General features: G+C 38.7%; 1 protein-coding gene and 1 long non-coding RNA gene across 5 annotated transcripts in view; one reads left to right on the top strand and one right to left on the bottom strand.

Moving 5' to 3' along the window:
- The window catches only part of FAM135B (family with sequence similarity 135 member B), a 211,795-nt gene that overhangs the window by 136,388 nt on the left and 63,121 nt on the right, over positions 1 to 12,286 (top strand). For all 4 annotated transcript variants that reach the window (XM_068672707.1, XM_068672704.1, XM_068672706.1 and 1 more), the window contains one exon: positions 9,450 to 9,576. In XM_068672707.1, coding sequence (XP_068528808.1) covers positions 9,450 to 9,576 — 127 coding nt within the window. The remainder of the gene's footprint in view (positions 1 to 9,449; positions 9,577 to 12,286) is intronic.
- LOC137851522 (uncharacterized) lies at positions 878 to 3,875 on the bottom strand. The gene is made up of 3 exons (XR_011093266.1): positions 3,582 to 3,875; positions 3,228 to 3,500; positions 878 to 3,099 (listed from the first exon to the last, which is right to left on the bottom strand). It is a non-coding gene; the product is annotated as an uncharacterized lncRNA (long non-coding RNA).

Here is a 12,286-nt window from a genome sequence, read left to right as displayed (position 1 = left end):
CATATATACTATGTTTTACGTTGCCAACTTAAACCATCCTGTTGTCTATGCATTTTATATATATATGTACATTCAAGGGCCATGTGCCCTGGAAGAGTACAGAAACACTGTCTGGATGTGCAGGGATGGGATCAGGAAAGCCAAGGCACTGACAGAACTAAACTTGGTGAGGGATACAAAGAATAACAAGAAGGGGTTCTACGGGTACATTGGCCACAAAAAAAAAAAAAAAAGACTAAGGTGAGCGTACTGCCTCTGAAAAATGAAGAAAACTGGTAATAACAGGCGAGGAAAATTAAGAAGTACTTAACAACTTCTTTGCTTTGGTCTTCACTGGTGATCAGGCTTCCCACATCTCTTGAGTCTCCAAACCTCTAGATGGGTGTGCAGAGTCCCTCCCACTGTAAGTGAAGAGCAAGTTCAAGATGTCCTGACACAACTTAATTACTACAAGTCTATAGGCTCTGATGACATGCATCCCAGGGTCCTGAGGGAATTGGCTGACATAGTAGCCAAGCTCCTACATAACTGAATTTCATCATAACTGAAAAAGAGTAACAGTCAGGTGAAGTGCCCAGTGACTGGAAAAAGGGAAACATCACTCCTATTTTTAAAAATGGAAGAGAGGAAGACCTGGGGAGCTACAGACCAATAAATGTCTCCTCTGTGCCTGGTATTATCATGGAATGGATCCTCTTGGAAGCAGTATCAAGGCACTGGCAGGACAAGGAGGTGATTTGAGGCAACCAGCATGGCTTCGGCAAGGGCAAATCATGCCTGACCAATCTGGTGGCCTTCAGTCAACAAGAGAAGACCAACCAATGTCATCTACTTGGACTTCTGTAAGGCCTTTGACACAGTCCCACACAGCATCCTTGTCTCTAAATGGAAAAGATATGGATTTGAAGGGTGGACCATCCGGTGGATAAGGAATTGGCTCAATAAATGTTGATCGGTTAGAGTGGGTCTAGAGGAGGGCTACAAAGATGCTCAGAGGGCTGGAGCACCTCTCCTATGAAGAAAGGCTGAGAGTGCTGGGGCTGTTCAGCCTGGAGAAGAGAAGGCTCTGGGTAGACCTCATTTCAACTTTTCAGTAAAACGGACTTATAAAAAAGATGGAGAAGGACTCTTTGCTCAGATAGATAATGATAGGACAAGGCGGAATGGTTTTAAACTAAAAGAGAGAAGATTTAGATTAGACTTCAGAAGAAAATTCTTCACTGTAACTGTGGTGAGGCACTGGCACAGGTTTCCCAGAGAATCTGTGGATGCCCCATCCCTAGAGGTGTTCAAGGATGGGGCCTCGGCTAATCTGATGTAGTGGGTGGTATCCCTGTCTATGGCAGGGGGGTTAGATTAATATGATCTTTAAGGTCCCTTCCAACCTAAGCCATTCTATGGTTTATTTCTACACATATTTGTACACTTATATCTAAGATAAAAATTCTAGACATGCTCTATAAAGTTCACAAATTATGTGAAGTTGAAATTTACTTCTGTCTTGAAGTTGTCCTGGAAAACAACTTTGCCTGAAACACAGATATCTGATCACATATCCCCTGTGGACTCAGCTTTTCATATTTTATTAGATCTGTTGGCAAATTATACATTCTTCTCCAAAGTTCTTCCGTGTTGCCTGTATTTGAACAGAGCAACCCGTAGGGAAAACAGCAGGATCGATTCAGGCCCTTCCCTGCTGGGTAATATTCACCTTCAAAAAGCTCCCACAGCGCAAAACTTGCCAGCATGCTTCCATTTACTCCTATTTATTTTTTTTATTTTATGTTTTTGAAAATTAACATTTTGCTATCAGTGTCTGTCCTGGTTAATAATTCCTATACTGTAAATATTAGATTTGGTACTTTGAACCCTTCACTTCTTATAGAACTGAGAAAAAGTGAAATTCTGGATTATGGAATTCTTTTTAGGACCCTGCATAGAAATTTTGTGAATCAGCTTTTCCAATGATCATACCCTTCAGCTTTGTAATGGGGTCCTTATTCATGGCAGATGCTAATGGCTTTATGCATTTCCTAAGGAGGTGAGAGCCTGGATAAAAAGTTGATGAGGCAGAACTAGAGTCAATTCAACTCTGTTATCCCCCCAACAATTGTATTTGTTCCAGGTATGGGATGATGAGGAAAAAAGTGGGATTGTCTTGGTCTTCAATTCCTCTCTTGGCTCTCTGGACAGCTTTATCGCTTTGAGATGCTGCTGCTGAGCAGAGAAGGAGCTGGGTAGCTTTGACTTCTCCTTACAGAGCACCAAGCTAGAGCTTGGTTAAAAATTCCCACTTTGACATTTAGGGTCCTTTGACTTTTCAAAAAAGCACCCCACAAGCAGCTAGGGAAGCTGGACCACTGGAGGCTGAGTCCAAATTTTTGTATTTCCGGGCAGGGGTGCAATAATAAAGGACAGGCTGGAGAGTTGGCTGGTAAGGAAACTCATGAAGTTCAACAAAGGCAAATTCAGGATCCTTCACCCCAAGAAACAACCCCAAACACCCATACTGGTCAGGAGGTAACCTGCCTGAAAGTAGCTCTGCAGAGGGACCTTGGAGTCCTGGTGGCCAGCAGCCAGCCCCTGAGCCAGCAACGTGCCCTGGCTCAGTATCCTTGGGTGCATTCAGAAGATTGTTGCCAGCAGGTCAAGGGAGGTGATCCTCCCCTTCTACTCAGCCCTGGTGAGGCCACACCTATAGTACTGTGTCCAGTTCTGGGCTCCCCAGTACACGAGGGACATGGAGCGAGTCCAGAGGACCTAAATTAGACAAGGCAGTTGGAGAAGAAAGGTGAGGAGGATCTCCCAGTTTGGACACCATTTTTCTGTTTTGTCTTTTGTATATATCAGTTAGGTTTCTGGCCTGAGACATTGACTTTTCCTTTAGCTCCCTGTCGTTGGCTTTGCAACAGGCCCTGTTTATAAATGAAATGAACAGTTTAGCACAGCATCAGTACTTCGAAAAAGAACTTTGCGCCAGCTTCGTTCAGACCTCAGTAAATATTTCTTCTTTCCTTGGGACACATCCATCTCTGTGGTGTGCAGATCTACTTAGTTTCAGGCATGCTGCATGCTCAGTTTCTTTCTTATACTGGACTTCTGTAAGAAACAAATAGCAAGAAGCATGGTTATGTGCTTCATTAATTTCATAGACCTTTTAGCCACTTCTTCCCAAGAGGAGTTAGCATAAATTATTGTTTATAAATATATATATAAAAATGCCCTACATGTTCTATTTCCTTTTAAGCAGCATGGCCAGTAGGATCAGACTGTCACTTCTGCTGCAAGTTTGTCCAGGGACATCACATGATTTGTACTTTCTTCCCTTGAAAGCTTTTGGGAAATTTAAGTGCTGCGTTTCACCACCAGACTGGTACTATCTGTACAGATTGGGTCTCCCCAAAGCCATGCTTTGTCTAAGGATCAGCTCACTTGATGGCCGCAGCATCTGCAGTGTTATTTGCTGTGGCTCTTGGGCTTCAGCTGAAAACATTTTCAATCTGAATGAAAAAAAAATAAAAAGGCAAGATTTGAGAATGCTGCAAATAAGCGAGTACCTCCTTCACAGGCAGCTGGCAAACCTGATTTCTCTTGTTTGCATAAGAAAGGGATTTAATTTCCTCAGCTGTTTGAATTCTCCTCAATTTTTATCCTCTCCTCCAGCTTCACACCTACATCTATGTGGAAAGCAATGTAGACTTCAGAGTTGTGACTTGTTAACATTAAAATCTTTTTTTTTGCCCATATCCAAATCACTGAATAAGAAACAGTAAATCTTTATGGTGGATCTGAGATGGGGAAACAATATAGTACCCCTTTTGCAAGCAATGAAACCACGATGCAGATACTGAATTTTGTAGTGCCCTGAGCTTGCTCTGCTGTGGCAAGAGGAAGCATAATCAAAGGGACATTGAGTATTTAAAGATTTCAGCCCTGACCTAATTCAGCTGTGCTCCACTGCACTGAGGAATCAGGCCAACCCTGGCCATCCTTGAGTAATTTTATCATGACTACAACCTTTTATTCTCAGGCATCCCCCTCTTCCTTCGAAGCACCATAACTGATATATCTGTGTGATATACATACTGTTCTACCCTGTGCACCTCAATTCTGGGTGCAGACTATGCAGGTCAATTTTTCTACAATTGTGAGTGTAGCTGGCACCTACTTATGGGCAGCTTATAGCTGAAACAGATGTAATCCTGGGTAGCAAAGGTCATGACTTACTTTTCCAGTAATCTGTAGAAAGAAAATTGAATATTTATCCAGGAGAGAGCTATTGCTTCCATAACTTGTTTATTAAATAATAGTTTCATATTTTTTTCTCTAAGAATTCTTGCATAATAGCTGCACGATTGTTCCTCTGAATTTTGTTTTATTTGTTACTATTTATTATGCATCTGCAAAGAGAAACTTCCACTTTGACATGCCATCCTCTTGAGTTACCAGCCAAGAAGTCATTTAAGGAAAACACCTGACTATTTTTGAGTCAAGCTTTCATTAAAACAAAACTAAAGTAAACTAAACAAAGCCACATAAATAAATATCACCACCTGACTTTGCCTAATTTCAAGTTTTATAGCAACTAAAGTTAAGTTCAGGGCAACTGAACCAGCATTTTCCAGCAATCAAAATCACTACCGGTTTCAAACCAGTTTGCACCCTGACTCTATTTGGGATCCAGGGACAAATATCTGTATCCATTACTAATGTGATTTTAATATTTCTTAACAGTCTTACCCAAGAATGTCAGAATATTCCACAGTCACTCATTATAACCTTAGTGAAACTTCTTGTGTAAGATAGCTAGGTGAGCACAGCCTGCAAATATCCAACTGTTATTCTCACAAAACAAATAACAGATCACCCATGTATTCTATGGCTGTATGCCAGCAGTAATTTGCCACAAATAATTTGCTATATTAATGTTTTGAGTTAAAACAGTAAGGGAAATTGGTGTTGTGCAATGTATATTTTCCTGTCTGTGGGAGGCAGAAGTTTGTGGTGAAATGCGAAGTGATGCTGCCAGTGGAAGATGTAGTTATGTTAGAATTTGATATATTGTTACCACTATGGAACTTGCTTATAGTTTTCATTTTTGAAATCAGTGATATTTTATCCATAAGAGACTCAGGGAAAAAAGACAGAGTGATTTTTTTTTTATAGAATGTGGCCTAAATGGGATGCAATTTCCCTTCCTGAACTTCCACTCTAGTTCAAACATAAGACTATAATTCCTTGTAATTGTAAATGTGAGGGTGCTTGTTTTTTACAGTTTTACTAATTCATATGCATGATAATCTTTTTTTGTGAACATTCAGACTCAAATCTGATAACAGATAACTTTTTTCCCATTCTGCTGAAAATTACAAGTTGTGAAGCATTTAAATTTTGCTTACCGAGAGAAAAAAAAGTCTTCATCTTTAAAATAATGAATGAAAAATTAAATGTGAATAAAAGAAAAAATAAAATTAAAGTTATTTCATTTGGGGGGCATTTTAATGTCAAATAATATATTTTATTTTATTAAAATGTCCTAGAGCATTTATTCTGAATTTCTTCAATAATTAATTTAATTAATATTTATCAATGACAATCCATTCCTTGTGCTAGGGAACTGTCATCTCATTTATATGTTAAAGAATTGTCCACAGAAGATAAAAACTAGGGAATTTAACATTTTGTGCGGTGCAAGGTTCCATATTCAATTCTGCAACAGCAGATTCAAAACAAGCATAAAGTGCAGCACATATTACAATGTGCAATTGATTCCAAAAAATTATTACAGAGGTCAAAAGTAAAAATCAAAAAGGCATGGACAGAAATTCATGGAAGATAACCATGACTGCTGGAAATAGTTGCCCAAATATAACCTCTGAGTCAGAAAGTTCTTAAATTTTGATTGCTATTAGCTGGCAGGTTATACTACTAGAAAAACGGGTTTTTTCGAGGACAGTTCATTATTATATGTGTCCATAGATAGCTGCTGAAGGAGCTGTGAGACTCTTCTGATGGATAAAGATATCTCATGATTAAAATCATCAAACGAACAGTTCAACAAAAGCTAAAATAAATTGTTTCTTTCACTGAAAATAATAGTGCTGCACACATGTTCATTTACTTTGACATACACACATGAACTCCTTGACTGCTTTATCCTGACTGAATAAAAGCTAAGGTTAGCATATAGGATGAGGTTCTAAATGTTGATGTTAGATTAGTTCTATTAAGTAGATGGTTCAAAAGGACGCATAAATAACCAGGGTTCAATATTCATACAAATGAGCATGGTTTCTGGAATAAATGGAAAAAAAAATAAATACAGTAAGCAAAATATTAAAAGAACCTGCTTTTTATTGCTAATTAAAATTGTCCTCAAGTTTTTTGGACTCAGTGCCTCCTTTTCAGTACAAACACGCATTTTGAGGGCTCAAAGCCTCTTTTAAGGACCCACAGCCTCTTTTCAGGGTCCAAGTTCTCATTTCAGAATCCTAAATATCATTTTAGGATGCCAAGACTTCTTTTTTTATTTTTATTTTTTTTATTATTTTTCAGTACAACCCCCCATTTTGGGGCCCCAAGGTCTTGCTCTACAGCTTCCTCATGAGGGGAGTGGAGGGGCAGGTGCTGAGCTCTGCTCTCTGGGGACAGCGACAGGACCTGAGGGAACGGCATGGAGCTGGGACTGGGGAGGGTCAGGCTGGGGGTTAGGGAAACGTTCTGCACCCATGAGGTGGTCAGGCACCCCAGGGTAGTGATAATAGCACTGAGCCTGCTGGAGCTCAGGAAGTGTTTGCACAGTGCTGTCAAGACACATGGTCTGATTTTTGGGTGATCCTGTGTGGAGTGATAAGTTGGACTTTATGGTCCTTGTTGGGTCCCTTCCAACTCAGTATTTTCTATGATTCTATAATTATGTGCTTCAGAAGGCATTAGGGGAACCTCAACAATCTGTAAGCCTTCCAGTTAAACTTTTCCTCAACAGACAGATGACATTTTGGCAGGTTTCCCAAAAACAGTTTTTGTTTTACAGTGCTATGTGGGATCAATTTCCATAAAACCAACAGATTAAAATCCCTTCTCTGCTGTAAAAGCAAAAGATAAATAAATAAAAAAGGCATTAAAAAGTGCTTTTCTCTCCCTTAAAACCTTTGAAAGCTTTGCGAATATTCAAATGATGAGTTTTTCATGGGCAGGCGACATTTGTTTAAGCTTCTCTCTGATACCACAGCAATCATTTTTTATTTCTGCTTCCTGAGCCTTTCCAATAGACCAGGGCAGACAACATCACCCAATAACAGCTGAAATTATTCTGAGCAGCATTTATCTCTTGGCTCTTCATAATTGCTTTAGTTTATTTATTTATTTGTGCCTTAAATTTAGCATGTAGGAAATAACATGGGAAGACTTCCTGCTGCTTAAAAGCAGCCAACTGGAAATTTCTTGGATCACATCAATTAATATACATAAACAAGCTCAGATATATGCAAAAGCTTTCTACACCATCCTCTCCGTTATGAGATGTTCTTTTTGTCAGTATATGAATGCCTGAGGATATATAAAAAAATAGTAGTTTTGACTTAGAGAGGAAGCAGGGATTTGTGATCAACCTGAAAAATTTCAGTTCCTGGTTTTGCTTGATATTAATTTTCTGTTCTTCCAAAAGTTACTGAGTTTCCCTTCTTTTCAAAACCTCATTTTTTACTAAGTCATAGGAAGTATTCCTGTACCTCTCTTTTGTTTTGTGTCCTTACCATAAGACACCTTTAATTTGTTCTGTTTCTGCACAACAGCCAACACTCGCATCTATCATTAAAACTGAAAAAGCTGTAGAACTGCATGAAGTATGGCTGATCTGAATTGACATGGCCACATGATACACATCGACATAGGGGAATAAGGCTGGAAAATTCTGGCAGGATGAGTAACACTGCCCTGTAGCCTTTGTTACTGGCACTTTATGGTTTTAATTTGTGTGTGTTTGTGTGTTCCCTATCTTGGAAGCTTTTGTTCTTCCAAGGACAACAGGTCTCCTGAACAGGAGTTATTTGGGATAGCTGGCAGGGGTACAACATCTCACAGTGGATGGTGATCCCAGCCTGAAAGCTATAGCACAAACTCAGTGGCATTACCTCTGCATTGATTAAGAACAGCAATTTTGGTGGATTTTTTGTTTTTTCTGTGCAGTTCATTATTTCATTTCCACTTTTGTTTGCATGCTTTTTTTTTAAGAACTATTATAATTGCCTGCATTAGTATTTAGACTCAGTAATTTCACTCACTGTATTCTCCACAAATAGCCTGGTTTCTCTCTCTAAATCTTGATAAAGTTTATGTGCAGCACATTATCACAGGGACGAATAGTGGAGTTTATCTCACCTAACCTTAGTTGTTTATGAGACAGTCATCCTTGCCTCCCTTTATAGTCCACAATTAGAAGTAGCACTTCGAGGGTGAGATTCATCTGACCTATTTGATACGACTACTTTAGAAGGAGATGACTCACCCCCTGGATATGTCTATTCCTCTTCAGAAACTATAAAGGCAGACTACATCATTAATGAGGATGTGGACATTGGGTCAGATTAATCCCAAATAAGATCCCTAGCTATGAATCATGATTCTGGTGGGTTCAAGGCTGAATAGGCTCCAATAAAGGTGTTCCACTATTAAGGGGTTCATCCTATAAGACAGGAAACATGCAGATATGGTCAGAAGGGAACACTGTAGCCATGAGTCAGCACTGAGAGGTAATGACCTCAACAGTAAAACAACTTAAATCCTGTCAGGATTCTGAGGAAGGTTTGAATAAGAATTACATTTCATATGGGTATGGGAGAACATGTTCAAGAAAACAAACTGCTCCCAGTAAAAAGAAATGCAGGTTTGTTTGTTTGTTTGTTTGTTTTTCATTATAATTCTAGAGGTTGATGCCCTGGGACAGTGAGAACTGGGACCTGAGCTTCCAATTAGTACTAAAAGATTTGGATGAACTATAAAGGATATTGATAATTAACATAGATAATGGATAATTCAAACAGGAAGGGTGATATGGTTAAAGCCAAAGAGAAATTTGCCTCATCAATCAAGATGCAAGCTGATGAGAAGCTGGATGAGAGTGTTATCTATGTAGATGGAAAGTTTGTGTTGTTGATATGTTAGTCTGGAAAAAGAACTGTAAGACAACAAAGGAAGGACTGAGGATAACACGCAAGCAATTGGACTGAATGCCAAGAAATAAGGCTCCATTCACATAATTTTAGCCAGTACATACTGGACAATATTCATTTAATGAGGGAAACATGGTGTCTGGGCTTATGGTGTCAGCTTGAAATAAATAAACAAATAAATACCGCAAACCACAAATAAATACCTGCATTAGGAAGGAAAAGATTCTTCTGTAACATTACTGCTCTGATTATTTTTATTCTCATTTCTTCTTCTTTTAGTTTTGCTCGTCCAGGGAAAGGATCATGGCTTGGTAAAGGCAACCTGGATGCGGGACCAGACCAGTCCAGTATGTCATTAGAAAATCTAGTGTTTGGAGCTGGCTACTGCAAACCTACTTCATCAGAGGTAAGGAGGGTGGGACCATAATACCTCACTTCCATTTGGTCACACAACATCTGTATTATCTTGGAAGAATGTTTGTCTCTAGTACAGAGAGTTTCTTTACAGAAGAACCCTTCAAACATTTCTGTATAAACTACCTGGCAGTTGGATACACAATTTGTGGATGTTCAGACCCCACCTATACCAACCATCTCAGAAAAATTCGGGATGTGTGGATATTCCCCTGATAAACAATGGACTTATAAGGTTGAATTCACTTAACTAGATGTCTGCTTTAGGGTGAAATTCAGTAAAAGATCCTTGCTTTCCAGGCAGAGGAATTGAGTCATTATTAAGGATGCTGTAATTAGCAGCAGGTCAAAGCTGGCGTCAGGAAGGAAACCTGGAAGGGTTTATGTCTGAAATATCAAGGAATGAGTACTGTGTATGTTGCTGAAGGGATGTTATGTACACTGCCTTACTCAAGGCAGATTTCTTAGTTAGTGTTTGCCTTTGATCTTACTACTTACTGCAGGGGATGAGCAGAGCTTGTTGTGCAATTTTTAGTACAAAGTTGCTTGTTTGGAAAATAATGAATAATTGGATTTTGATTGGAGGAAAGTGCTAGCTTTGGGGTGTTTCTTTTGTCATTTATCTATTTATTTTGGTCAGAAATATTTCCCCAGATCTAGAAATATCAGATCTAGAAATTCAACCTAGAACACTGGAATCATCACATTGTTGGGAAACCCTGATTCAAAGATTCTGATTAACATGCTGCCCTCAACTTCCCTCAAACTTTCCTGTCAGAGCTGTTCTCTTCTACATAAGTATTAAAAACGTGCTAGCCTAAGGCAGTTGGTGGAGAACTGTCAGGGAATTAACCCAGACTGAGAGAATGTTTGGCCTGAGGCTGCCATCTGAGCTGTTGGGTCACACTATGCTGTTGGCAAACAAATTGACCTCAACCTATGTCTCTCTGGTAAACGTTCCCATCACATGGCTTTAAATAACTGATTCAAGTGTTTATCACTGTATGTCTCAGTACATCATACAAGAGAGATACTTTGGAGCATGGTTCCTACTTTTCATTATCCTCTTGTCAAATCTATTTTTTAAGATGATAAATGGGAAAACTAACACACCACTCCCATTTTTTATTCCAGTCTCCATGGAAAAATCCTAGTCTATTGTTGATTAGGAAACTTTATTTCCTTCCCAAATATTTTCCTTGGCTGCAAAACTTATTTTCTGTCCATCTCCATTGACTAATCTTCTTTGACTAGAGACCTTTATTTATTCTTAAATGGCAGCACAATTATTATCCTAGCAGGTGACCTATTAAATGCTAAAGTGAAAATACTGTATCATGAACCAGCTTTAGCACTCTGCTTCACTGCAGGTCATCTGAACGTCACACTGAACAATCAGAAATATAATGTTGTACACTCCACCTCCGCATGGTCAGATGTGTGTTTGCTTAGCCTGAGAAACATGTATATGGAGAGAAAGACAACTGTTCTTGATCTGAGCATTTTAATGTAATAGACCGTGATGGCCTTTTTGCACATACTATATTTGATGCATGATAATGAATGAAGACTACTTCTCTTTGTTCATGTAAAAAATACAAATTAGGATCTAGAAAGGGAACTGCTGTGGAGGTAAGCCTAACATCAACTGAGGGCATTTTGACTAACTGCTATTTTATGTTGAAGTTTATATTAACCATAACTAATTACAGGAAGAGAAGTAATTTTGTTTTGTGCTGTGTTGCAACACTTTATACTCGGTCCAGTTTACTTCTCTGAACAACTGCATAGATTTCTCTCCAGGTTGTTTGAATGTGTTTGTTAAAGATAATTTTAACTGGACTGTAGACTTGTCCATCTTTCAGGAATTATGTAGTCACCTTCAGTGGAGATTAGAATAGATTCCACCCTTTTCATTACACAAAACCCCCAGAACTCTCTACTCCTCTTTGTATATTTTTGGTCAGACCTCGTCTATTGCGTGTCCAAATCAGTAATTGTTAAATACTTTAACTCAAGTTATACCACCACACTTTTTATTTGTAAGCAACTTTGGTTTGATGCAACCATTTAAAGTCTGGTCTAGAACCATCAACATATCTCATCTTCTAAGGCTTCACTGGGCAGCAGGGCATGGAAAAAATGAGTGTTAATACACTTCATATAATTCTGTAGTCATATTACTATGTAGTCATATATATGTCATATAATGCTGTAAAGCAGTTTACTTTGGTCTATCCTCTTTTGTTGTTGTTTTTGTTGTTGTTGTTGTTTTGTTTTGTTTTTTGTTTGTTTGTATTTGGTTTGTTTTGTATTTCATCTCTGCAAAGTTTCTGCTGGTTATATACATGTTATATACATGGTTATAGCATCTCCTGGCTATCTGTCTTCTATGTGATGCCTGGTTCAGTTTCCTGAAACACTGGAAACAATGGTAACATTCCATTATTTTAGGTTTACCTACTGTGAGTAAACTGAAAATAGCTTTTTTTTTTTTTCCCTCATTTGCATACTGATTATTATTCCAGAATGCTTCCATTTGAGTGGAAGCTCGTAACGGATAGGAACCCTAAATCATTCCTTTTGTGTCCTCTTCCTAGGTCTAGGAGCTCCATAGTTTAAAACCACAGCAAGTGGGTGTTTCGGTATCTCTGGAGCACTCACTAACTCAGCAATTTATCCAATTTCATAGGTTCCATAAA

The sequence above is a fragment of the Anas acuta genome, chromosome 2 (genome assembly GCF_963932015.1).
Source record: "Anas acuta chromosome 2, bAnaAcu1.1, whole genome shotgun sequence".
Taxonomy (NCBI): domain Eukaryota; kingdom Metazoa; phylum Chordata; class Aves; order Anseriformes; family Anatidae; genus Anas; species Anas acuta.
The sequence above is the reverse complement of the archived record's forward strand: the minus strand, read 5'-3'. Positions and strand labels throughout refer to the sequence as shown.